The following is a 27,241-nucleotide window of genomic DNA, read 5'->3' on the forward strand; positions in this document are numbered from 1 at the left end:
GGGGCTCTTTGGGGTTTGGGGGGGTCCCAGATTTCGGGGGGGGTCCCTAATTTGAGGTGCCCCCCCAGACATGGGGCAGGTGAAGGGCTGAGTGGGGTATCCCTTTGATCAGGGTCTCTCTCAGTTTTGGGGGGATTTTTTCACGTTTGGGGGGGATTTCTGGGTTTTGGGGGATCTCTGGGGTTTGGGGGGGGTTCCCTAATTTCGGGGGGGTCCCTAATTTGAGGTGCCCCCCCCAGACATGGAGCAGGTGGGCTCGGTGGGGCTGGTGGAGATGCTGAACCGCTCCAACCTCCTGGCGCTCGTGGGGGGGGGGGCTCACCCCAAATTCCCCGACGCCTCAGGTGGGTCCCCAAAAACCCCAAAACCCCTCAGAGCCCCCCCAAAAAACTGGGGGGGGGGGCCCAAAATCCCTGAGAGCCCCCCCAAAAAAAGCTGAGGGGGGGTCCTCAGATCCCTGAGAGCCCCCCCAAAAAGCAGGGGGGTCTTCAAAATCCCCTGAGAATCCCCCCAAAAAACTAAGGGGGGGTCCCAAAATCCCTGAGAGCCCCCCCAAAAACCAAGGGGGGGTGTCCCAAAATCCCTGAGAGCCCCCCCAAATCCAAGGGGGTCCCCAAAATCCTCTGAGAGCCCCCCCAGAAATCAAGGGGGGGTCCCAAAATCCCTGAGAGCCCCCCTGGAAACCTCGGGGGGGGGTGTCCCCAATATCGGGGGGGGTCCCACCTTGGGCCCCCCCCAACCCCAAACCCCCTCCTGGGGGGGGGTCCCCAATCTCGGGGTCCTGCCCTGACCCCCCCCAACATCTCCTGGGGGGGTCCCCAAATTTTGGGGTCCCCCCCTGATCCCCCTCAACACCATCCCGGGGGGGGTCCCCAATATTGGGGTCCCCCCGTCGTTCCCCAATATTTTGGGGTCCCTTCCTGACCCTCCTTGACCCCCAGGAGATCCCCAATCTCGGGGTTCCCCCCTCAAAAGCCCCCCCCACATTTTCCCCCAAATCTGGGGGTCCCCCCCTGACCCCTCCCCCCAATCCCGGGGGGGTCCCCAAATCTGGGGGGGTCCCCTCTGACCCCCCTCACCCCCCAATCCCGGGGGGATTCCCAATCTCAGGGTCCCCCCCGACCCTTCCCCCATCCCAGGGGGGTCCCCAAATCTTGGGGGGTCCCCCCTGACCCTCCCCCCATCCCAGGGGTGTCCCCAAATCTGGGGGTCCCCCCCTGACCCCCCCTTTTGCCCCCCCCAGTGCTGATCTGGGACGACGCCCGGAGGGGAAGGACAAACTGGTGCTGGAGTTCAGCTTCCCCAGACCAGTGCTGGCTGTGAGGATGAGGCATGACAGGTACTGGGAGCACTGGGAGCCACTGGGGGGACTGGGAGGGACTGGGAGGGGCACTGGGAGGGGCACTGGGAGGGGCACTGGGGGCACTGGGAGGGACTGGGAGGGGCACTGGGAGGGGCACTGGGAGGGACTGGGAGGGGCACTGGGAGCACTGGGAGGGACTGGTGCTGGAGTTCAGCTTCCCCAGACCAGTGCTGGCCGTGAGGATGAGGCACGACAGATACTGGGAGGGACTGGGAGGGACTGGGGGGACTGGGAGGGGCACTGGGGGGACTGGGAGGGGCACTGGGAGGCACTGGTGCTGGAGTTCAGCTTCCCCAGACCAGTGCTGGCTGTGAGGATGAGACATGACAGGTACTGGGGGGACTGGGAGGGGCACTGGGGGGACTGGGAGGGGCACTGGGAGCACTGGGAGCACTGGGAGGGACTGGTGCTGCAGTTCAGCTTCCCCAGACCAGTGCTGGCCATGAGGATGAGACATGACAGGTACTGGGGGCAGTGGGGGGACTGGGAGGGACTGGGAGGGGCACTGGGAGGCACTGGAAGGGAGTGGGACAGAGTGGGAGCCGCTGGGAGGGGCACTGGGGGGACTGGGAGGGACTGGGATGGCCCCAGATCAGTGCTGGCTGTGAGGATGAGGCACGACAGGTACTGGGAGCACTGGGAGGGACTGGGGAGGGACTGGGAGGGGGAACTGGAGGGACTGGGAGGGATAACTGGGGCCACTGGGAGAGACTGGGGGGCACTGGGAATGTTGGGGTGGCACTGGGGCCACTGGGGACGGGGAACTGGAGGGACTGGGAGGGGCACTGGGGGCACTGGGAGGGTCCCAAACTGGTGCTGGCCCTGCTCGTGCAGAGGCACTGGTGGGACTGGGGGGTCACTGGTTATACTGGGCAGACTGGGAGGGTTACTGGTTAAACTGGGGACACTGAGAGGGAACTGGGGGTGCTGCCCCCCCCATTTTGGGGGTCCCCCAAGCCCCCCCCGGACCCTCCTGAGCCCCCCCAGACCCCCCCCCCCAGTTGGTGCTGGCCCTGCTCGTGCAGTGACACCGGTGGGACTGGGGGGTCACTGGTTAAACTGGGGACACTGGGGGGGAACTGGGGAGACTGGGGGTGCTGCCCCCCCATTTTGGGGGTCCCCCAGGCCCCCCCCCGACCCCCCTGTCCCCCCCAGGCTGGTGGTGGCCCTGCAGAGCCGCATCTACGTCTTCTCCTTCCCCGAGCGGCCCTCGAAGCTCTTCGAGTTCGACACCCGGGACAACCCCAAAGGTGGGGGGACCCCAAAAACACCCTGGGGACCCCAAAAACACCCTGGGGACCCCAAAAACATCCTGGGGACCCCAAAACAGCCAAGGGGACCCCAAAAACACACCGGGGACCCCAAAAACCCACCCAGGGACCCCAAAAACACACCCTGGGACCCCAAAAACCCACCCAGGGACCCCAAAAACACACCGGGGACCCCAAAACCACACCGGGGACCCCAAAAACCCACCCAGGGACCCCAAAAACACACCGGGGACCCCAAAAACCCACCCAGGGACCCCAGAAACACACCGGGGACCCCAAAAACCCACCCAGGGACCCCAGAAACATCCTGGGGACCCCAAAACAGCCAAGGGGACCCCAAAAACCCACCCAGGGACCCCAAAAACACACCCTGGGACCCCAAAAACACCCTGGGGACCCCAAAAACCCACCCAGGGACCCCAAAAACACACCGGGGACCCCAAAAACCCACCCAGGGACCCCAGAAACATCCTGGGGACCCCAAAACAGCCAAGGGGACCCCAAAAACCCACCCAGGGACCCCAAAAACACACCCGGGGACCCCAAAAACACACCCAGGGACCCCAAAAACACCCCCAGGGACCCCAAAAACTCCTCAGGGGACCCCAAAAACCCACCCAGGGACCCCAAAAACACCCCAGGGACCCCAAAAACACCCCCAGGGACCCCAAAAACACACCAGGGACCCCAAAAACCCACCCAGGGACCCCAAAAACACACCCAGGGACCCCAAAAACACCCTCAGGGGACCCCAAAAACTCCTCAGGGGACCCCAAAAACACCCCAGGGACCCCAAAAACACCCCCAGGGACCCCAAAAACACACCAGGGACCCCAAAAACCCACCCAGGGACCCCAAAAACACACCCAGGGACCCCAAAAACACCCTCAGGGGACCCCAAAAACTCCTCAGGGGACCCTAAAAGCATCCCAGGAGACCCCAAAGATGGGAGGGACCCCCCAGAACACCCTCAGGGACCCCAAAAACACCTCAGGAGACCCTAAAAACATCCCAGGAGACCCCAAAGGTGGGGGGGGGGATCCCAAAAGCTCCCATGGGGACCCCAAAAACCCACCCAGGGACCCCAAAAAGTCCTCAGGAGACCCCAAAGGTAGGGGGGACCCCAAAAATGTGGGAGGGGGATTTGGGGGGGGGAATTTTGGGGACCCCCAAAGCTGGGGGGGGGTTGAGGATCCCAAAATTCTGGGGGGGGGGGGGTTGGGGCCCCCCAAAATCCAGCTGCCCCCCCCGCTCCCCCCCAGGGATCGTGGACCTGTGTCCCAGTTCGGAACGGGCCTTACTGGTGTTCCCGGGCCACAAGTGTGGGAGCCTCCAGCTCGTGGTGAGCCCGGACTGGGAGCACTGGGAGGGACTGGGAGGGGACTGGGGAGACTGGGAGGGACTGGGAGGGGTTAGGGAGAGGACTGGGGATGCTGGGAGGGACTGGGAGGGACTGGGGGGACTGAGAGGAGGCAGAGAGGGGACAGGGGATACTGGGAGTGACTGGGGGGGACAGGGAGGGGACTGGGGATACTGGGAGGGGACAGGGAGGGGACTGGGGATACTGGGAGGGGACAGGGAGGGGACTGGGGATACTGGGAGGGGCCAGGAAGGGGACTGGGGATACTGGAAGGGGGCAGAGAGGGGACTGGGGATACTGGAAGGGGGCAGAGAGGGGACTGGGGATACTGGGAGGGACTGGGGGGAACTGGGAGGGGTCAGGTAGGGGTTTACTGGGGTTTGCTGGGGCGCACTGGGTATTACTGGGCTGTACTGGGGCACACTGGTCTGTACTGGGACACCCCAGACCCTCACTGGGTGTTACTGGGAGGGTCCCTCACCCCATTTCCCCCCCCCAGGACCTGGGCTCTACTGGGGAGCACTGGGCTGTACTGGGCTGCACTGGGACGCCCCAGACCCTCACTGGGTGTTACTGGGGGGGTCCCTCACCCCCATTTCCCCCCCTCCCCAGGACCTGGGCTCTACTGGGGAGCACTGGGCTCTACTGGGGAGCACTGGGCTGTACTGGGGAGCACTGGGCTGTACTGGGTGTTACTGGGGAGCACTGGGTATTACTGGAGAGCACTGGGCTGTACTGGGGGGTTGTTGGGGAGCACTGGATGTTACTGGGTGTTACTGGGGAACACTGGGTATTACTGGAGAGCACTGGGCTGTACTGGGGGGGTTGTTGGGGAGCACTGGGCTGTACTGAGCTGCACTGGGTGTTACTGGGGGGGTCCCTCACCCCCATTTCCCCCCCCAGGACCTGGGCTCTGCTGGGGAGCACTGGGTGTTACTGGGGAGCACTGGGTGTTACTGGAGAGCACTGGGCTGTACTGGGTGTTACTGGGGAGCACTGGGTGTTACTGGAGAGCACTGGGCTGTACTGGGTGTTACTGGGGAGCACTGGGTGTTACTGGAGAGCACTGGGCTGTACTGGGTGTTACTGGGGAGCACTGGGTATTACTGGAGAGCACTGGGCTGTACTGGGTGTTACTGGGGAGCACTGGGCTGTACTGGGGGGTTTGTTGGGGAGCACTGGGCTGTACTGGGCTGCACTGGGTGTTCCTGGGGGGGTCCCTCACCCCCTTTCCCCCCCCAGGACCTGGGCTCTGCCAAGCCCGGCACGTCCTCGGCCCCCGTGACCATCAACGCCCACCAGAGCGAGGTGGGGGTGGTGGCCCTGAGCCCCCCCGGCACCGTCGTGGCCTCGGCCTCGCGCAGGGGGACCCTCATCCGGCTCTTCTGCACCCACAGCCGGGCCAGGCTGCTGGAGCTGAGGAGGGGAACCGACCCTGCCACCCTGTACTGGTGAGACTGGGGGCACTGGGAGGGACTGGGGGCACTGGGGACCCTCATCCGGCTCTTCTGCACCCACAGCCGGGCCAGGCTGCTGGAGCTCAGGAGGGGAACTGACCCTGCAACGTTGTACTGGTGAGACTGGGGGCACTGGGGGCACTGGGAAGGACTGGGGGCATTGGTGACACCGGGCACAGCTGCTCGAGCTCAGGAGGGGAACCGACCCTGCCACCCTGTACTGGTGAGACTGGGGGCACTGGGAGGGACTGGGGGCATTGGTGACACCGGGCATGGCTGCTGGAACTGAGGAGGGGAACAGACCCTGCCACCCTGTACTGGTGAGACTGGGGGCACTGGGGACACCCTGTCACCCTGTACTGGTGAGACTGGGGGCACTGGGAGGGACTGGGGGCACTGGGAGGGACTGGGGGCACTGGGAGGGACTGGAGGCACTGGGAGGGACTGGGGGCACTGGGGGCACTGGGGGCACTGGGCACGGCTGCTGGAACTGCGCTGGGGAACGGACCCTGCCACCCTGTACTGGTGAGACTGGGGACCACTGGGAGGGACTGGGGGCACTGGGAGGGCCTGGGGGTGTCTCTGAGGATTTGGGGACCCCCCCCGATGTGATTTTGGGGTGTCTGTGCCCCCCCAGCCTGGCCTTGTGGTGCTCGACCCCACTGGGCTCTGCTGCAGCTGGGAGGGACTGGGAGGCACTGGGAGGGCCTGGGGGTGTCTGTGAGGATTTGGGGACCCCCCCCCGGTGTGATTTTGGGGTGTCTGTGCCCCCCCAGCCTGGCCTTCAGCCCCGACTGCTCGTTCCTCTGCGCCGCCAGCGACAAAGGCACCGGGCACGTCTTCGCCCTGAGGGACACGAGGCTCAACCGGCGCTCGGCGTGAGGGGGGGGGCCAAAAACGGGGGGAGGGACCCCGAAAATGGGGAGAGGGACCCCAAAAGCGGGGAGAGGGACCCCGAAAATGGGGGGAGGGACCCCAAAAGCGGGGAGAGGGACCCCGAAAATGGGGGGAGGGACCCCGAGGGACCCCGAAAATGGGGAGAGGGACCCCAAAAATGGGGGGAGGGACCCCGAAAATGGGGGGAGGGACCCCAAAAACGGGGGGAGGGACCCCAAAAGCGGGGAGAGGGACCCCGAAAATGGGGAGAGGGACCCCAAAAATGGGGAGAGGAACCCCGAAAATGGGGGAGGGACCCCAAAAACGGGGGGAAGGGACCATAACCCTCCCCCCCAGACCACCCCTTAATTACCCACTCGGGGATTCTCCGAAAACGGGGAGGGACACCCCAAAAAACGGGGGGCGGGGGGCCAGCCCAAAAATGGGGTGGACAGCCAAAAATGAGAAGGGGACAGCCGAAAAACGGGGAGGGACACCCCAAAAATGGGAGGGACACCCCAAAAATGGGGGGGGACACCCCAAAAATGGGGGGGACACCCCAAAAAATGGGGAGGGACCTGCAAAACCAGGACCACCCAAAACCCTCCTGGGGACCCCCATCTCTCTCCCAACCACCCCACTGATCCCCCCAAGCCCCCCTAGACCCCCCCCCAGGACCCCTCGAATACTCCCTTACCCCCCACCCGTGCCCCCTTGACCTCCCTGTGCCCCCCTGACCCCCCCTGAGCCCCCCCCCGACCTGCTGTGCCCCCCTGACCCCCCCTGTGCCCCCCTGACCCTGCTGTGCCCCCCCTGACCCCCCTGTGCCCCCAGGCTGGCTCAGGTGGGGAAGGTGGGCCCTGTGCTGGGCCCCTACGTGGAGTCCCAGTGACCCCCCTATAAGCCCCTAACCCCCCATAGGAACCCCCTAACCCCTCCTAGAACCCCCTCTGACCCCCCTGTGCCCCCCCTGAGCCCCCCTAGAGCCCCCCTAACCCCCCTAGAGCCCTCCTCAACCCCCCTGTGCCCCCTGACCCCCCTGTGCCCCCCAGGCTGGCCCAGGTAGGGAAGGTGGGCCCTGTGCTGGGTCCCTACGTGGAGTCCCAGTGACCCCCCTGAGACCCCCTAACCCCCTAGAACCCCCCCTTAGGACCCCCCTAACCCCCTGAGCCCCCCCCGACCCTGCTGTGCCCCCCTGACCCCCCTGTGCCCCCCAGGCTGGCGCGGGTGGGGAAGGTGGGCCCGGTGCTGGGTCCCTACGTGGAGTCCCAGTGGTCCCTGGCGAGTTTTACGGTCCCGGCCGAGGCCCCGGGGGTCTGCGCCTTCGGGAGGGGGGGCGCAGCCCCAGCTCCGTCAATCGGTGAGTGACACCCCCAAAATAGACCCCAAATACCCCCTGGGACCCCCAAAATACCCCCTGGGACCCCCCAAACCCCCCCGGGGATCTGCGCCTTCGGGGGGGGGGGCGCAGCCCCAGCTCCGTCATCGGTGAGTGACACCCCCAAAATAGACCCCAAATACCCCCTGGGACCCCCAAAATACCCCCTTGAACCTAAAATAACCCCCAAAATACCCCTGGACCGCCAAATCCCCCTGGGGGTCTGCGCCTTCGGGAGGGGGGGGCGCAGCCCCAGCTCCGTCATCGGTGAGTGACACCCCCAAAATAGACCCCAAATAACCCCTGGGACCCCTAAAATACCCCCTGGGACCCCTAAAATACCCCCTGGGACCCCTAAATCCCCCCAGGGGGTCTGTGCGTTTGGGAGGGGGGGGCGCAGCCCCAGCTCTGTCATCAGTGAGTGACACCCAAAATAACCCCCCTGGGACCCCCAAAATAACGCCCCTGGAGCCCCCAGAGATTCCAAAATACCCCCAGGACTCCCTATAATCCCCCCAAAATCCCCCCTAAGCCCCCCCTGACCCTCCCTGATGCCCCCCTGTTGCCCCCCCAGCCGTGTGCGTGGACGGGACGTTCCACAAGTAACCCCTGTAACGCCCCCAAATCCCCCCCAGCACCTCCTGTAACCCCCCAAATCCCCCCCAGGACCCCCTGTAACCCCCCAAATCCCCCCAGCACCCCTGTACCCCCCCAAATCCCCCATTAGGAGCCCCGTGACCCCCCAAGCCCCCTTTTGGGACCCCCTAAGCTCCCCCCTGACCCTCCAGGACCCTTTTAATCCCCCCAAATCCCCCCAGGACCCCCTGGAACCCCCCCAAAATACCCCCTAAGCCCCTCTGACCCCCCCTTTTGCCCCCCCAGCCGTGTGCGTGGACGGGACGTTCCACAAGTACGTTTTCAGCCCGACGGGAACTGCAACCGCGAGGCCTTCGACGTCTTCCTCGACATCTGCGACGACGACGACTTCTGACCCCCCCCCGGGACCCCCCCAAACCCCTCCCACCCCGGAGACCCCCCAAAAATCACCCTCAAACCCCCCCGGTATCACCTGTTGAGTTTTTATTCCGTCGCTCGGCGTAAACAAAGGGGGGGGGGGTCGTACAAAACCCTGGGAAAGGGGGGGGGGGTTACAAAAATTGGGGACCCCCCCGTGGTGGTTTGGGGGGGTGGGGACAAAATTGGGGTCTCCTGAACCCCTCTCAGTGATTTGGGGGGGTGGGGACAAAATTGGGGTCCCTATTGCCCCTTCCCAGTGATTTGGGGGGGTGGGGACAAAATTGGGGTCCCCCTTGTCCTTCCCCAGTGGTTTGGGGGGGTGGGGACAAAATTGGGGTCCCCCTTGTTCCTCCCCGGTGATTTGGGGGGATTGGTACAAAACTGAGGGCCCCCGAACCCCTCCCGGTGATTTGGGGGGGGTTGGTACAAAATTGGGGTCCCCCCTTGTCCCTTCCCGGTGATTTGAGGGGGTGGGGACAAAATGGGGGTCCCCCTGAAACCCTCCTTGGTGATTTGGGGGGGTGGGTACAAAACTGGGGTTCCCCCTTGTCCCTCCCTGGTGATTTGGGGGGGTGGGTACAAAATTGGGGTCCCCTGAAGCCCCACTGGTGATTTGGGGAGGGGACGACAAAATTCGGGTCCCCCTTGTCCCTCCCCAGTGATTTGGGGGGGTGGGGACAAAACTGAGGTCCTCTTGTCCCCGCCCGGTGATTTTGGGGGGTAGGTACAAAAATCGGTGTCTCCTGAGGCCCCTCCTGGTGATTTGGGGGGGTTGGTACAAAATTGGGGTCCCCTGAAGCCTCCTTGGTGATTTGAACGTGTGTTCACCCCTCAGGTGCCATTTTCCTCCCTCATCCCCCTCCCAGGCTCCATTTCCCCCTCAGCTGCCCCTCACACCCCTCCTGGACACCATTTTCCTGCCTTGTCACCCCTCAGGTGCCATTTGCCCCCTCATCCCCCTCATGGGCTCTGTCTTCCCCCCTCAGCTGCCCCTCACACCCCACAGGCCCCATTTTCCCCCTCATCCCCCTCACGGGCTCCATTTTCCCCCCCAGCTTCTGCTCAAACCCCTCAGGTGCCGTTTTCCTCCCTCATTTCCCTCATGGGCTCCATTTCCCCCTCAGCTCCCCCCAAACCCCACAGGTGCCATTTCCCCCTCATCACCCTCACGGACTCCATTTCCCCCTCATCACCCTCACAGACTCCATTTCTCCTCCATGGCCACTATTTCCTCCCTCATCCCCGCCATGGGCACCATTAGACCTCCTCATCCACCACTTCACAGGCTCCGTTCATCCTCATCCCCCTCCCAGGCTCCATTTCCCCCTCAGCTGCCCCTCACACCCCTCCTGGACACCATTTTCCTGCCTCGTCACCCCTCAGGTACCATTTGCCCCCTCATCCCCCTCACAGGCCCCATTTCCCCCTCATCCCCCTCACGGGCTCCATTTCCCCCTCATCCCCCTCATGGGCACCATTTTCCCCCACAGCTTCTGCTCAAACCCCTCAGGTGCCATTTTCCTCCCTCATTTCCCTCATGGGCTCCATTTTCCCCTCAGCTGCCCCTCACACCCCTTGGGTCTGAGGGGTCCCAGCTCTGATATTTTGGGGGGTTTGGGGGGGGGGGTCTCAGCCTCTGTTTTGGGGGTCTGGAGGGTCTCAGTAACCCATTTTGGGGGGTCTGAGGGGTCCCAGCTCTGATATTTTGGGGGGTTTGGGGGGGGGGTCTCAGCCTCTGTTTTGGGGGTCTGGAGGGTCTCAGTAACCCATTTTGGGGGGTCTGAGGGGTCCCAGCTCTGATTTTTTGGGGGGTTTGGGGGGTCTCAGCTCCTGTTTTGGGGGTCTGGAGGGTCTCAGTAACCCATTTTGGGGGCTCTGAGGGGTCCCAGCTCTGATTTTTTGGGGGGTCCCAGCCCGTTTTGGTGGGGTTGGGGGGGGGTCTCAGCACCTGGTTTTGGGGAGGTCTGGGGGGTCCCCGCACTGTTTTTTGGGGGGCTTGGGGGAGGTCCCAGCTCCTGTTTTGGGTGGGCTGGGAGGGGTCCCAGCGCCTGTTGGGGGCCACGCCCCATTCCCAAACCACGCCCCCTCACCGCTGAGCCCCGCCCCTTCACACAGCAGCACCGCCCACTCGAAGCCACGCCCCCATCATTTGACCACGCCCCTCCGACAGCGCCAGCAGCTCCTAAGCCACGCCCCAAATACCCTAAACCAACGCCCACCCACCCGGCCCCGCCCCCCCGCGTCGCCCCGCCCCCTGCGGCAGCGCGCACGGGGGGCGTGGCCAGGGCTGCGCGCGCCGGCCCCTCCCCCGCGCCCCTCCCCTCAGGTACCGGCGGGTTCGGGGCAGGGGAACCCAAAACGGGGGGATTTGGGCCCAAAATGGCCCTGGGGGGGGATGGGAGGGGCCGGCAGGGCCAAGGAAAGGGGGAGAGGGACTCGAAAAGGGGGGATTTGGGCCCAAAAAGGGGCAGTTTGGACCCAAAATCGGGGGGTTGGTTCCTAAATGGGAGAGTTTGGACCCAAAATCGGGGGGGGGGTGGATCCCAAAAGGGGGAGTTTGGACCCAAAAAGTGGGTGTTGGTCCCTAAATGGGGGAGTTTGGTCCCAAAAAGTGGGTGTTGGTCCCTAAATAGGGGAGTTTGGACCCAAAATGGGCGTTTGGACCAGAACAGGGGCTGTTTGACACCTGAAAGGGAGAATTTCGCCCCCAAAAGGGGATGTCGGTCCCCTAAAGGGGAGAATGGGCCTCAAAAAGGGGGGAGTTGGTCACAAAAAGGGGGATTTTGGCTCCAAAAGGGGGCGGTTTGAACCCGAAAGGGGAGGGGCTGCCCCAAAAAGAGAGCGTTTGGCCCCAGAATGGGAAGGTTCGATTCCAAAAGGGGGAGTTTGGCCCCAAAAGGGGGAGTTTGGTTCCAAAACCAGGGAATTGGGCCTGAAAAAAAGGGAAATTTGGCCTCAAAAAAGGAAAGGGTTGGCCCCAAAAGGCCAAGTTGGGCCCAAAAGGGGAGTTTGGCCCCAAAAATGGAAGGATTGACACCAACTGGAGGTTCAAGGGGAGCTCAGCTGTTGTGTTTTCCCCCTAAATTGCCCATTTTTTTCCCAAACCAGGTGAGAATTTGTCCTGTAATTAATTTTTTTCCCTCTAAAAATGTCTTTTTTTCTTCAAAGATGTTGATTTTTCTCTCTAAAAATGTGTATTTTCTCTCAAAAAAATGTTGATTTTCCTCCAAAAAGGTCAATTTCCCCTCTAAAGCAGTGGCTTTTCCCTCCAAAAATGTCATTTATCCCTTTAAAAATGTGGATTATCCCGTGAAAATTGTCATTTTTCACCAATAAAGTCTTTTTTTTTCCCATAAAACTGTGGATTTTCCTTCTAGAAATGGGGGGGGGTTTCCTCCCAAAAATGTGGGTTTTTCTCCCAAAAAGTTGGATTTTCGCTTCCAAATTGCTTTTTTTTCTCTAAAAGTGTTGGGTTTTGCCTCCCGCAGGTCCCGTGATGTCATCGCTGACGTCACGGCTGCCCCGGTGACGTCATGGCGGCGGTGGAGGGGGCGTGGCCGGGGCGGGGGGCGGAGCCCTCCGAGAGCAGCCCCGAGCCCCCCTCCCCCTCCTCCTCCCGCCCTCCCCTCTCCGACTCCAGCCCCTCCCCCACCGAGACCACACCCACCCCGCAGGGGCGGGGCCCGGGGGGCGGGGCCAGTGCTCGCCCCACCCCTCCCACCCTGCCCGGGCTGTCCAACGAGCGCCCCCTGGCGTTGTTCGAGGTGAGGACACGCCCCCTTCGCTAGCCCCGCCCCTTCATTTGCATCAGCCCATTAGACCCTCCCGGTGCTGTGTAGAGGTGAGGCCACGCCCCCGTCATTAGCCCCACCCTTTCATTAGCCCTGGCACTGAGGTGAGGCCACGCCCCCTCCCCAAATCCCTCCCCTCGATAGCCCCGCCCCCCACAATGCTGTTGGGCAAGTTCTGGCCAAGTTTTGTTGCTGTTTGGGCAAGGCCACACCCCCTGTCAAAGCCCCACCCATTAGCCCCGCCCCATAACACCCTGACCCTGCAAGAGGTGAGGCCACGCCCCCTCCCCAAGCCACACCCCAATCCAAGCCACACCCCCTCCTGAGCCACACCCATCCCCAAGCCACGCCCCATCTCCAAACCACGCCCCCTTAGTGCCCTGGTGCTGTTTGTGGTGAGGCCACACCCTTTCCCAAGCCCCGCCTCCCTCATTGGCCCCACCCCATTGCTGCTGCAGCACGAGAAGGCCACACCCCCTCAGCCCCGCCCCTCATTGCCCCACCCCTTTAGAACCACGTGCTCTTAATTGTAAGGCCACGCCCCCTCATTAGCACCACTCCCTCATTAGCCACGCCCCCTTGATTAGCCCCACCCCCTCATTAACCCCGCCCTGTCCCCGCCCCCAGGAGGAGCTGGCGACGCGCCCGCGGGTCCCGGCGCTGCTGCGCAGGATCGCCCCGTACAGCGCCCTGAGCCCCGAGAGCGACACCGCAGCGGTGAGGGGGGACAGGGGGGACAGGGGGGGACAGGGAGGGACAGTGCCCTGAGCCCCGAGAGCGACTCTGGCACGGTGAGGGGGGACAGGGGGGACAGGGGGGACAGGGGGGGACAGGGGGACACAGGGGACACAGCGCCCTGAGCCCCGAGAGCGACACCGCAGCGGTGAGGGGGGACAGGGGGACACAGGGGACAGGGGGGACAGGGGGGACAGGGGGGACAGGGGGGACAGCGCCCTGAGCCCCGAGAGTGACACTGCAGCGGTGAGGGGGGACACAGGGGGGGACAGGGGGGACAGGGGGGGACACAGGGGGACAGGGGGGGACTGGGGGGACGGGGGGACAGAGCCCTGAGCCCCGAGAGCGACACTGCAACGGTGAGGGGGGGGGACAGGGGGGGACACAGGGGGACAGGGAGGGACTGGGGGGACAGAGCCCTGAGCCCCGAGAGCGACACTGCAACGGTGAGGGGATGGGGGGGACAGGGGGACACAGGGGACAGGGGGGACAGGGGGACACAGGGGACAGGGGGACACAGGGGGGACAGGGGGGACAGGGGGGGACAGGGGGGACAGAGCCCTGAGCCCCGAGAGCGACACTGCAGCGGTGAGGGGGGACAGGGGGGACAGGGGGGACAGGGGGGACAGTGGGGAACAGGGGGGACACAGGGGGGACAGCGCCCTGAGCCCCGAGAGCGACACTGCAACGGTGAGGGGGGACAGGGGGCACAGGGGGGACAGGGAGGGACTGGGGGGACAGAGCCCTGAGCCCCGAGAGCGACACTGCAACGGTGAGGGGGGACAGGGGGGACAGGGGGGACAGGGAGGGACAGGGGGGACAGGGGTCACAGCGCCCTGAGCCCCAAGAGCGACACTGCAACGGTGAGGGGGGACAGGGGGGGACTGGGGCGACAGGGGGGACAGAGCCCTGAGCCCCGAGAGTGACACTGCAACGGTGAGGGGATGGGGGGGACACAGGGGACAGGGGGGGACAGGGGTCACAGCGCCCTGAGCCCCGAGAGCGACTCCGGCACGGTGAGGGGGGACAGGGGGGACACGGGGGACAGGGGGGACAGAGCCCTGAGCCCCGAGAGCGACACTGCAACGGTGAGGGGGGACAGGGGGGGACAGGGGGGTACAGGGGGGACAGGGGGGACACAGCGCCCTGAGCCCCGAGAGCGACTCCGGCACGGTGAGGGAGCAGGGGGGACACAGGGGGACACAGAGGGGACAGGGAGGGACTGGGGGGACAGGGGGGACAGCTCCCTGAGCCCCGAAAGCGACTCCGGCAGGGTGAGGGGGCAGGGGGGACACAGGGGACGGGGGACAGTGCCCTGAGCCCTGAGAGTGACACCGGCACGGTGAGGGGATGGGGGGGACAGGGGGGACAGGGGGGACAGAGGGGACATAGGGGGACAGGTGAGGGGACATAGGGGGACAGGTGAGGGGACAAGGGGGACAGAGGGGACAGGGGTCACAGCGCCCTGACCCCGAGAGCGACACTGGCACGGTGAGGGGGCAGGGGGGCAGGACAATGGGGGATGGGGGGAGACAGGGGGAGAAGGGGTGGGACAAGGGGGGACAGGGGACAAGGGTCACAGTGCCCTGAGCCCTGAGAGCGACTCCGGCACGGTGAGGGGGGACGGGGGGGGAAATGGGGACACAGGGGGGACAGGGAGGGACTGGGGGGACAGGGGGGACAGAGCCCTGAGAGCGACTCTGGCACGGTGAGGGGGGACAGGGGGGACAGGGGGGGACACAGGGGGGACAGGGGTCACAGCGCCCTGAGCCTCGAGAGCGACTCCGGCACGGTGAGGGGATGGGGGGGACACAGGGGGGACACAGAGGGGACACAGAGGGGACACAGGGGGGACAGGGGGGAACAGGGGGGACACAGAGGGGACAGAGCCCTGAGCCCCGAGAGCGACACCACGACGGTGAGGGGACGCGGGGGGGACAGGGTGACACAGGGGGGGACAGGGGGACAAGGGGGACACAGAGGGGACAGGGGGGACAGGGGTCACAGCGCCCTGAGCCCTGAGAGTGACCCCGGCACGGTGAGGGGCAGCTTGGGGGAGTGGGAGGGGCATGAGAGCCTGGAGGCGGGGCTAAAGGATGGGGGTGGGGCTCAGGGGGACAGGGTCACATTGACCCCACACCGACCCCATGTTGACCCCACAATGTCCCCACATTGACCCCACACTGACCCCACCCAGCCCCGCCCCCTGGGGACACTGTGGGTTATTCTGACCCCGCCCTGACCCCACCCTGACCCCACCCTCTGTTCCAGCCCCGCCCTGACCCCTGGGGACACTCTGGGGTAACAATGACCCCCCCCTGACCCCGCCCTGACCCCACCCTGACCCCTAGGGACACTCTGGGGTAACAATGACCCCCCTGTGACCCCACCCTGACCCCACCCTCCATTGCAGCCCCACCCCCTGGGCACTCTGTGGGTTCTTGTGACCCCGCCCTGACCCCGCCCTGACCCCGCCCTCCGTTTCAGCCCCACCCCCTGGGCACTCTGTAGGTTCTTCTGACCCCGCCCTGACCCCACCCTCCGTTTCAGCCCCGCCCCCTGGGCACGCTGTGGGTTATTGTGACCCCACCCTGACCCCACCCTGACCCCGCCCTCCGTTTCAGCCCCGCCCCCTGGGCATGCTGTGGGTTATTGTGACCCCACCCTGACCCCGCCCTGACCCCGCCCTCCGTTTCAGCCCCGCCCCCTGGGCACGCTGGTGGGCGTGGCCGCGCCGTCGCTGCAGTCCCTGCTGGGGCTGGTGCTGCTGCTCCGCCTGCCCTGGGTCGTCGGCGCCGGCGGCGTCCTGAGCGCGGGGGCCATCGGGGGGCTGCTGGGGGCCTGCGTGAGTCCGGGGGTCACACCGGGGTCATGGGGAGGTCATGGGGTCCCACAGGGGTCATGGGGGGGTCACAGCTGGGGTCACCCCTGTCCTGAGCGCGGGGGCCATCGGGGGGCTGCTGGGGGCCTGCATGAGTCCGGGGGTCACACCAGGGTCATGGGGAGGTCATGGGGTCACATAGGGGTCACACCGGGGTCATGGGGTCACACGGGGGTCACACAGGGGTCATGGGGGGGTCACAGCTGGGGTCACCCCTGTCCTGAGCGCGGGGGCCATTGGGGGGCTGCTGGGGGCCTGCGTGAGTCCGGGGGTCACACCGGGGTCATGGGGTCACACAGGGGTCATGGAGAGGTCATGGGGGGGGTCACACCTGGGGTCACCCCTGTCCTGAGCGCGGGGGCCATCGGGGGGCTGCTGGGGGCCTGCGTGAGTCCGGGGGTCACACTGGGGTCATGGGGAGGTCATGGGGTCACACAGGGGTCATGGGGGGGTCACAGCTGGTATCACCCCTGTCCTGAGCGCGGGGGCCATTGGGGGGCTGCTGGGGGCCTGCGTGAGTCCGGGGGTCACACCAGGGTCATGGGGAGGTCATGGGGTCACATAGGGGTCACACTGGGGTCATGGGGTCACACGGGGGTCACACAGGGGTCATGGGGGGGTCACAGCTGGGGTCACCCCTGTCCTGAGCGTGGGGGACCATCGGGGGGCTGCTGGGGGCCTGCGTGAGTCCGGGGGTCACACCGGGGTCATGGGGAGGTCATGGGGGTCACACAGGGGTCATGGGGTCACAGGGTCCCATGGGGTCATGGGGAGGTCACATCCGTTGTCGGGGGCTCACACTTGGGGTTACATTGGGGGTCACACGAGGGTCAGAGGTCACACGGGGGTCACAGAGGTCCCAGGGGACAGAGGTCACACCAGGGGGTCACTTCTGCGGTCAGGGGTCACATCTGGGGTCACGCCCTGGGGTCAGGGGTCATGTACTGGGGTCAGGGGGGGTCTCATGGGGGTCAGCGGTCAGCCAGGGGTCAGAGGTCACACTGGGGATGTCAGAGGTCAGCCAGGGGTCAAAGGTCACCCCCGCAGATGGTGCTGACCGCTGTGTCCCTCAGCGCCGTCGCCACCAACGGCCTCGACCCCGGTGAGTGGGGGGAGGGGACCCCCTTGGCCCCGCCCCCTGACTCTGTGGGTGGGGTGGGAGCCCCCTGGCCCCGCCCCTTGCTGTGATGTGGGCGGGGCAAACCCCCTTGGCCCCTCCCCCTGAGCCACTGTGGGACCCCCCGGCCCTGGGGGGGTGTCAGGGGGGTCCCTGGGGGGATGCTGGGTGGGGACCCAACCTCTGGGTGGGTTTGGGGTCTCTGGGTGGGTTTGGGGGGTCTCTGGGTGGATTTGGGGTCTCTGGGTGAGTTGGGGGTCTCTGGGTGGATTTGGGGGGTCTCTGGGTGGATTTGGGGTCTCTGGGTGAGTTGGGGGTCTCTGGGTGGGTTTGGGGGTCTCTGCGTGGGTTTGGGGGGATCCTGGATGGGTTTGGGGTCTCTAGGGGTGTTTGGGGGTCTCTGGGTGGGTTTGGGGGTCTCTGCGTGGGTTTGGGGGGATCCTGGATGGGTTTGGGGGTCTCTGGGTGGGTTTGGGGGTCTCTGGGTGGATTTGGGTTCTCTGGGTGGATTTGGGGTCTCTGGGTTGGTTTGAGGAATCTCTGGTTTGGTTTGGGGGTCTCTGGATGTGTTTGGGGTCTCTGGGTGGATTTGGGGTCTCTGGGTGAATTTGGGGGGGTCTCTGGGTGGGTTTGGGGTCTCTGGGTTGGTTTGGGGTCTCTGAATGGCTTTGGGGCTCTCTGGTTGGGTTTGGGGGGTCTCTGGTTGGTTTTGGGGGGGTCCTTGATGGGTTTGGGGTCTCTGAGTGAGTTTGGGGGTCTCTGGGTGGTTTTGGGGGGTCTCTGGATGGGTTTGGGGTCTCTGGGTTGCTTTAGGGTTTCTAGATTGGTTCAGGGGTCTCTGGTTGGGTTTGGGGGTCTCTGGATGTGTCTGGGGTCTCTGTGTGGGTTTGGGGGGTCTCTGGATGGGTTTGGGATCCTGGATGGGTTCGGGGGGTCTCTGGTTGGGTTTGGGGGTCTCTGGGTTGTTTTTGAGGTCTCTGGATGGGTTTGGGGGTCTCTGGGTGGATTTGGGGTCTCTGGGTGAATTTGGGGGGGTCTCTGGGTGGGTTTGGGGTCTCTGGGTTGGTTTGGGGGGTGTGGCCCCCCGACTGACGGTGGGCGTGTCAGGGGGCGGGGCCCTGGCGCTGCTGTCGGGGGCTCTGGGCCCCGAGGCCGGGGGGGCCGTCGGGGTCTGTGGGTTCCTCGGAGCCGCTTTCGCCGCCGCCGCCGCCGCCCTGGGCGGGGCCGAGGTGCTGCTGGTGAGAGGGGCGGGGCCGAGGAGGGGGCGGGGCATGTGGAGGGGAGGGATCGAGGGAGTGGGAGGGGTCTGGAGGGGGCGGGGCCTTGGGAAGAAGGTGGGGCCCGGTGAGTGGGAGGGGTCTGGAGAGGGGGAGGGGCCTGGAAAGGGGGTGGGGCATGTGGAGGGGAGGGGCCTTGGGAGTGGGAGGGGTCTGGAGAGGGGGCAGGATGTGGGGAGGGGAGGGACCTGGGGAGTGGGAGGGGTCAAGGGAGTGGGAGGGGTCTTGAGGGGCGGGACCTGCAAGAAGGGGTGGAATTTATTGGAAGGGGCGGGGCCTCCAGTGGGGGAGGGGATTTAGGGGTGTGGCCTGGCAGGAGTGGGTGGAGCCTCAGGAGGGGAGAGGCCTAATGGAGTGGGCGGGGCTTCCTAGGAAGGGCGTGGTGAGAGGGGGCGTGGCTCCCACCAAGGTGGGGGTGTGACCAACTCGAAATGGGCGGAGCCTCATGCTGGGGTGGGCGGAGCCTCTCACCCTTCAAGCTCCTCCCCCCAGGTGTATCTGACCCCTAATTGGGCGGTGCTGCCGGGGCGTGGCCGCTGGGGGCGGCTCAACAACGGGCGTGGCTACGGGGCGGGGCTTCTGGCGCTGCTGGGGGCGGGGTCTCTGGCCCCACCCTCCGTCCGTGCGGCTGCCGCCCCCCTGGGCCCTGCCGGGCTCCTATTGGCCCTCCTGGCCCTGCAGGCGGGGTCTGTGCGCCGCGCCCTCCCCGGGGGCGGGGCCAACACGTGAGTGACCTTTTTAGCCCCTCCCCCGATGGGGAATGAGTGGGCGTGTCCCCCTCATGCAAATGAGATGGTAACGAGTGAGCTGACCCTCCGTGTGCCCCCCTGCCCAGGTTGTGCCTCCCCCCCCGGCCCGGGGACCCCCTGAGACCCTGCGCCCCCCCCCAGACCCCCAACGCCTCCCGGGGTCCTCCCGCCCAGCAGGGGGCGCTGCCCGCCCTGCCCGCGCCCAGCGCGCGGCTCCTGGCACGTGAGTCCAGCGGGGGGCGCCCTGCGCTCAGGGGGCGGGGCCAAGGGGGGCGGGGCCAGTGGGGTTGGGGTGGGGCTAAGGGGTGGGACCAAGGGGTTGGGGCGGGGCCAGAGGGCTTGGGGGCGGGACTAATGGAGTTTGGGTGGGGCTGAGGGGTGGGGCCAGAGGGGTTGGGGCGGAGCCAGAGGGGTTGGGGGCGGGACTAAAGGGATTGGGGCAAGGGCTAAGGGGTGGGGCCACGGGGTTGGGGCGGGGCCAGTGGAGTTGGGGCGGGGCTAAGGGGGTTGGGATGGGACCAGAGGGGTGGGGCCAAAGGGTTGGGGCGGGGCCAGAGGGGTTGGGGGCGGGACTAAGGGGATTGGGGCAGGGGCTAAGGGGTGGGGCCACGGGGTTGGGGCGGGGCCAAGGGATAAGACCTGAACCAATATGGGGGTCAGTGGGTGTGGCCAGGGTGTGCCCCGCCCACAGGGGCCATTTGGCCACGCCCTCAGCCCCACCCCACCATCCCCCTCCCACCTTAGGGCGTGTCCTCGGGGGGGTCACGCCGAGGTCACGGGGTGGGGGTGGGGACGCCCCAAGACTGGGGCGGAGCAATGGGGGGGTTGTGGGCGTGGTCACAGCGAGTCTCTGCCCCGCCCACAGGGAACATGTGGCCCCGCCCCCTGGAGGCGGGTCTGGGGGTGGGGCCGGGGGAGGAGGAGGAGGAGGGGGAGGGCGGGGCCGACGCCTCCTTCGGGGTCCTGCTGGGGCTGAGCCTCCCCTCGGCCTCCGGTGAGAACGGGGGGACCCCAAATGGGGGGGGGGGGACCCCAAATTGGGGGGGGGGAAACCAGGGACAGACCCTGAATGGGGAGGGGATCTCAAATTGGGGGGGGACCCCAAATTGGGGGGGAGATCCCCCTGAACTGGGGGGGATCCTAAACTGGGGGGGAGCCAAGGACAGACCTTGAATTGGGGGGGGGACCCCAGGTGGGGGGGGGAAATCCAGGGACAGACCCTGAATTGGGGGGGATCCCAAATTGGGGGGGGATCCCCCTGAACTGGGGGGGGATCCTAAACTGGGGGGGGAGCCAAGGGCAGACCCTGAATTGGGGGGAATCCCAAATTGAGGGGGAACCCCAAATGGGGGGGGGATGCAGGGACAGACCCTGAATTTAGGGAGGGGACCCCAAATTGAGGGAGGGACCCCAAACGGGGGGGGGATCAGGGACAGGCCCTGAACTCGGGGGGATCCCAAAGTGAGGGGGGGACCCCAAATGGTTTTGGGGGATCAGGAACAGGCCCTGAATTGGGGGGGATCCCAAATTGGGGGGAGATCAAGGGATAGACCCTGAACTGGGGGGGATCCCAAAATGGGGGGGGGGACCCCAAATGGTGGTGGGGAAACCCCAAACTGGGGGGGGGTGGTCCAGGGACAGACCCTGAATTGGGGGGGACCCCAAATGGTGGTGGGGGATCAGAGGTGGTCCAGGGACAGAGCCTGAGTTGGGGGTGTTTTGGGGGGTCCCTGAGGGGGGCTGGGGGTGTTTTGGGGGTTCCCTGGGGGATGTTGGGGGTGTTTTGGGGGTTCCCTAGGGGGGGTTGGGGGTGTTTTGGGGGGTCCCTGAGGGGGGTTGGGGGTGTTTTGGGGGGTCTCTGAGGGGGGTTGGGGGTGTTTTGGGGGTTCCCGGGGGGGGGTTGGGAGTGTTTTGGGGGGGTCCCTGAGGGGGGTTGGGGGTGTTTTGGGGGTTCCCTGGGGGATGTTGGGGGTGTTTTGGGGGTTCCCTAGGGGGGGTTGAGGGTGTTTTGGGGGGTCCCTGAGGGGGGTTGGGGGTGTTTTGGGGGGTCTCTGAGGGGGGTTGGGGGTGTTTTGGGGGTTCCCTGGGGGATGTTGGGGGTGTTTTGGGGGTTCCCGGGGGGGGGTTGGGGGTGTTTTGGGGGGGTCCCTGAGGGGGGTTGGGGGTGTTTTGGGGGGTCCCTGAGGGGGGTTGGGGGTGTTTTGGGGGGTCCCTGAGGGGGGTTGGGGGTGTTTTAGGGGGTCCCTGAGGGGGGTTGGGGGTGTTTTGGGGGTTCCCGGGGGGGGGTTGGGGGTGTTTTGGGGGGTCCCTGAGGGGGTTGGGGGTGTTTTGGGGGTTCCCTGAGGGGGTTGGGGGTGTTTTGGGGGGGTCCCTGAGGGGGTTGGGGGTGTTTTGGGGGGTCCCTGAGGGGGTTGGGGGTGTTTTGGGGGTTCCCTGGGGGGGGGTTGGGGGTGTTTTGGGGGGTCCCTGAGGGGGGGTCTCCCCCAGGGCTGCTCTGGGGGTGCAGTCGCTGTGCTGAGCTCAGGGACGTCGCTCACTCCGTCCCCGCCGGGACCCTCGGGGCGGCCACGGCCACGGCCCTGGGATGTATCCCACCCCAAAAGGGACCCCAAAACCGGGAGGGGGGACCCCAAAACCTGGGAAGGGGACCCCAAAACCCTGGGATGTATCCCACCCCAAAAGGGACCCCAAAAACCGGGAGGGGGGACCCCAAAACCTGGGATCTATCCCACCCCAAAAGGGACCCCAAAACCGGGAGGGGGGACCCCAAAACCTGGGAAGGGGACCCCAAAACCTGGGATGTATCCCACCCCAAAAGGGACCCCAAAACCGGGAGGGGGGACCCCAAAACCTGGGATATATCTGACCCCAAATGGGACCCCAAAACCTGGAAGGGGACCCCAAAATCTGGGATGTATCCCACCCCAGATGGGACCCCAAAAACCGGGAGGGAGGACCCCAAAACCTGGGATGTATCTGACCTCTAACAGGGACCCCAAAACCTGGGGGGGACCCCAAAACCCTGGGGGGGGTGTGAGGATTTTGGGGTCCCAGGGGTGGAATTTGGGGTGTTTGGGGGAATTTGGGGGGGGGATTTTGGGGGGGTTTTGGGGGTGGAATTTGGGGTTCCAGGTGTGGATTTTGGGGGGGGTTGGGGGGTTTGAGGGGGGATTTTGGGGGGTCTTTCCTTGACCCCCCAGACCTGAGCGCGGCGCTGCTTTTGGGGGCCGGAGTCGAGGGGCAGCTGCTGAGAGACAAGTGAGTCTGGGGGGGTCCCCGGGGGGTCCCCGATGTCCCTGGGGGGGTCCTGGGTGTCCCTGATGTCCCCGAGGGGGTCTCGGTATCCCCGGGGGGTCCCCGATGTCCCCGGGGGGGTCCTGGGGGTCCTCAATGTCCCAGGGGGGGTCTCGGTGTCCCTGGGGGGTCCCCAATGTCCCCGGGGGGAACCTGGGGGTCCTAAAGAGGTCTCCGGGGGTTCCGATGTTCCCGGGGGGGGGTCCTAAGAGGGTCCCTGGGGGCCCTCGATGTCCCCGGGGGGTCCTGGGGGTCCCCAGGGGGGTCCCCGATGTCCCTGGAATGCTCGGGGGGGGGTCCCCGATGGTGTTCCCAGAGAGGCCCCGATGGCCCCGGGGGGGTCCCTCCTGTCCCCTCTGTCTTTAGGGGGTCCCTGGGGTGTCCCCGGGGGGTCTCTGGGGTGTCCCTGGGGGTCTCTCCTGTCCCTCACTGTCCCCCCGTATCCTCCCGCAGGTTTGGGGCGTCCCCGGGGCTCTCTCTGTCCCTGGGGGGTCCCGGGGGGGTCCCGGGGGGGGGGGTCTCTGGGAGTCTCACTGTCCCCTGTGTCCCCCCGCAGGTTCGGGGTGTCCCTGGGGGGTTTCTGGGGGGTCTCTGGGTGGTCTCACTGTCCCCCCTATCCCCTCGCAGGTTCAGGGTGTCCCTGGGGGGGTCCCCAGTTCTGGGGGGTCTCACTGTCCCCCTTTGCCCCCCACAGGTTCGGGGTGTCCCTGGGGGTGTCCCTGGGGGGGTCCCCCTGTCTCTGGGGTGTCCCCCTGTCCCCGGGGGGTCTCTCCTGTCCCTCACTGTCCCCCCTGTCCCCTCACAGGTTCGGGGTGTCCCTGGGGTGTCTCTGGGTGGTCTCACTGTCCCCCTGTCCCCCCACAGGTTCGGGGTGTCCCTGGGGGGTCCCCCTGTCCCTGGGGGGTCTCTGGGGGTGTCCCCCTGTCCCCGGGGTGTCCCTGGGGGGTCTCTCCCGTCCCTCACTGTCCCCCTTTGCCCCCCGCAGGTTCGGGGTGTCCCTGGGGGGGTCCCCCTGTCTCTGGGGGGTCTCTCCCGTCCCTCACTGTCCCCCTTTGCCCCCCGCAGGTTCGGGGTGTCCCTGGGGGGGTCCCCCTGTCTCTGGGGTGTCCCCCTGTCCCCGGGGGGTCTCTCCTGTCCCTCACTGTCCCCCCTGTCCCCTCACAGGTTCAGGGTGTCCCTGGGGTGTCTCTGGGTGGTCTCACTGTCCCCCCTGTCCCCCCGCAGGTTCGGGGTGTCCCTGGGGGGGTCCCCCGTTCTGGGGGCGGCCGCCTGGCCCTGGCCCTGGGTGCCGGTCCTGGGGGTGCTGCTGTCGGCGGGGGGGGCGGGGCTGCAGGCCCTGCTGGGGGGGTCCCGCCTGCTGCGGGGGCTGGCCCGGACACAGGCCCTGCCCCTCCCCCACGTGAGTGTCCCCCACGTCCCCAATGTCCCCAGGGGGGGTCCCCATGGCCCTAAGGGGGGGCTGGGGTCCCTAAGGGGGTCCCCAGTGTCCCCAGGGGGGGTCCCCATGGCCCTAAGAGGGGGCTGGGGGCCCTGGGGGGGGCCCTGATGTGCCTAAAGGGGTCCTGGGGTCTCCGGGGGGGAGGCTGCAGTCCCTAAGGGGGTCCCCAATGCCCCCAGGGGGGGTTCCCATGGCCCTAAGGGGGGGCTGGGATCCCCAGGGGGGGCCCTGATGTGCCCAAAGGGGTTCTGGGGTCTCTGGGGGAGGGTCTTGTGGTCCCTAAGGGGTCCCCAATGTCCCCAAGGGGGTCCCCAATGTCCCCAAGGGGGTCCTGGGGTCTCTGGGGGAGGGTCCTGTGGTCCCTAAGAGCGTCCCCAATGTCCCCAAGGGGGTCCCCAATGTCCCCAAGGGGGTCTTGGGGTCTCTAGCGGGGAGGCCTGGGGTTGTTAAGGGGGTCCCCGATGTCCCTAAGGGGGTCCTGGGGTCTTCAGGGTGGTCTCCAAGGGGGTCCTCAATGTCCCCAAAGGGGTCCTCAACGTCCTCAAGGGGGTCTTGGGGTCTCCCGGGGGGAGGGGAGAGCTGGTGTCCCTAAGGGGGTCCCCAATGTCCCCAGGGGGTCTCCGTAGGGGGAGGGTCCCTGCTGTCCCTGGGGGGTCCCTGCTGTTCCTGGGTGGTCCCTGCTGTTCCTGGGGGGTCCCTGCTGTCCCTGGGGGGTCTCTGCTGTTCCTGGGGGGTCCCTGCTGTCTGTGGGTGGTCCCTGCTGTCCCTGGGGGGTCCCTGCTGTTCCTGGGGGGTCCCTGCTGTCTGTGGGGGGTCCCTGCTGTTCCTGGGGGGTCCCTGCTGTTCCTGGGGGGTCCCTGCTGTCCCTGGGGGTCCCCCCCTCCCTGACCCCCCCGTGTCCCCCCCCAGGCCCTGGCCCGGGGTCGGCTCTGGCCGTTGGTGGCCACGGTGGCCACGGCCACTCTGGGGGTCCTGCTGGGCTCCCTGGACCTGCTGGCACCCGTCCTGTCCGTGTGAGTGACCCCCACACCCCCCTGGTGATGTCACACCCCTCTGATGACATCACACCCCCTCTGATGATGTCACACCCCCTCTGATGATGTCATACCCTCCTCTGGTGATGTCACACCCCCTCTGATGACATCACACCCCCTCTGATGATGTCACACCCCCTCTGATGGCATCATAACCCCTCTGGTGACGTCACACCCCTCTGATGACATCATAACCCCTCTGATGATGTCACACCCCCTCTGATGATGTCACACCTCCTCTGATGACGTCATACCCCCTCTGATGACGTCACCCCTCTGATGACGTTACTCCCCCTCTGATGATGTCACTCCCCTCTGATGACGTCACTCCCCCTCTGATGACGTCACTCCCCCTCTGATGACGTCACTCCCCTCTGATGACGTCACTCCCCCTCTGATGACGTCACTCCCCCTCTGATGACGTCACTCCCCTCTGATGACGTCACTCCTCTCTGATGACGTCACCCCCTCTGATGACGTCACTGCAGGTTCTGGCTGACGTCGTACCTGGGGCTGAACTTGGCCTGTGCCCTCCAGGGCCTGTTGCCCACCCCCGGCTGGAGCCCCCGGTGCCGCCTCTACCACTGGTGAGTGACCACAGTGACCCTGAGTGACCACTGAGGGACCACAGTGACCACTGAGTGACCACTGAGTGACTCTGAGTGACCACAGTGACCCTGAGTGACCACAGTGACCCTGAGTGACCACTGAGTGACTCTGAGTGATCACTGACAGACCCTGAGTGACCACAGTGACCCTGAGTGACTCTGAGTGACCACTGAGTGATCCTGAGTGACTCTGAGTGACCACAGTGACCCTGAGTGATCCTGAGTGACCACTGAGTGATCCTGAGTGACTCTGAGTGACCACAGTGACCCTGAGTGATCCTGAGTGACCACTGAGTGACCACAGTGACCACTGAGTGACTCTGAGTGACCACAGTGACCACAGTGACCACTGAGTGACCACTGAGGGACCACAGTGACCACTGAGTGACCACTGAGGGACCCTGAGTGACCACAGTGACCCTGAGTGACCCCTGAGTGATCCTGAGTGACCACAGTGACCCCTGAGTGACCACTGAGTGACCCTGAGTGACCACTGAGTGATCCTGGGGGACCCTGAGTGATCCTGAGTGACCACTGAGGGACCACTGAGGGACCACTGAGTGACCCTGAGTGGCCCTGAGTGATCCTGAGTGATCCTGAGTGACAACTGAGTGACCACTGAGGGACCACTGAGGGACCACTGAGGGACCACTGAGTGACCCTGAGTGGCCCTGAGTGATCCTGAGTGATCCTGAGTGACAACTGAGTGACCCTGAGTGACCAATAGAGACCCACAGCGACCCCAGAGTGACCCCAAAGTGACCCCCACCTGCCCCTCACCTGTCCCTCACCTGTCCCACCTGTCCCTCAGGGGCGTGTCCCTGGCCGAGGCCGTGCTGTGCCTGCGGCTCATGTTGGTCACCTGCCCTCACCTGGCCAGGTGCCCTCACCTGTCCTGGGTGCCCTCACCTGTGCCAGGTGCCCTCACCTGTCCCGTCTGACCCTCAGGGGCGTGTCCCTGGTGGGTGTCGTGCTGTGCCTGGGGCTGATGTTGGTCACCTGCCCTCACCTGGCCAGGTGCCCTCACCTGCCCTCACCTGTGCCAGGTGCCCTCCCCTGTCCTGGGTGCCCTCCCCTGTCCCCTCTGCCCTCACCTGTCCCACCTGTCCCTCAGGGGCGTGTCCCTGGCCGGGGCCGTGCTGTGCCTGGGGCTCATGTTGGTCACCTGCTGGTACTGTGCCCTCCTGGCCCTCGGCATCGGCGCCACGGCCTACAAGTACCTGGAGTTCCGCAGGTGAGGGGGGACACACCTGAGAGGGGGGGGGACACACCTGAGAGGGGGGGGGGGACACACCTGAGAGGGGGGGGGGACACACCTGGGGACACACCTGGGGACACACCTGGGGGATGGAGACACAGCTGGGGACACATCTGGGGGGTGGGGACACAACTGGGGGGTGGGGACGCAGCTGGAGAGGGGAACACACCTGGGGACACACCTGGGGACACAGCTGGGGACACACCTGGAGAGGGGAATACACCTGGAGAGGGGAACACACCTGGGGGGAGAACACACCTGAGGACACACCTGGGGGGGGACACACCTGGGGACACACCTGGGGGATGGGGAACACAGCTGGGGGGGAGAACACACC

At 65.9% G+C, this 27,241-nt stretch overlaps 2 protein-coding genes across 2 annotated transcripts; both read left to right on the forward strand.

The window, feature by feature from the left end:
* Window positions 1–237: 237 nt before the first annotated feature.
* WDR45 (WD repeat domain 45) lies at window positions 238–8,773 on the forward strand. Its single transcript, XM_051776491.1, is given in 10 exon segments — window positions 238–344; window positions 1,244–1,261; window positions 1,264–1,339; window positions 2,519–2,613; window positions 3,897–3,976; window positions 5,237–5,445; window positions 6,228–6,329; window positions 7,545–7,687; window positions 8,588–8,623; window positions 8,626–8,773. Coding segments are annotated over 10 exon segments (933 nt in total). The 5' UTR covers window positions 238–241; the 3' UTR covers window positions 8,697–8,773.
* Window positions 8,774–19,276: 10,503 nt separating this feature from the next.
* On the forward strand, window positions 19,277–26,880 carry LOC127465968 (solute carrier family 12 member 4-like; the record flags this gene model as incomplete). The annotated part of the gene is made up of 10 exons (XM_051776490.1): window positions 19,277–19,318; window positions 19,414–19,495; window positions 20,138–20,266; window positions 21,760–21,858; window positions 22,473–22,530; window positions 23,791–23,857; window positions 23,900–23,965; window positions 24,914–25,017; window positions 25,527–25,625; window positions 26,761–26,880. Coding segments are annotated over exons 1-10 (866 nt in total), but the record flags the coding sequence as incomplete, so codon positions are not given.
* Window positions 26,881–27,241: the final 361 nt, after the last annotated feature.

This window comes from Manacus candei, unplaced genomic scaffold, assembly GCF_025592945.1.
Source record: "Manacus candei isolate 608988 ecotype Guabito, Panama unplaced genomic scaffold, ASM2559294v1 h1tg000547l, whole genome shotgun sequence".
Classification (NCBI taxonomy): Eukaryota; Metazoa; Chordata; class Aves; order Passeriformes; family Pipridae; genus Manacus; species Manacus candei.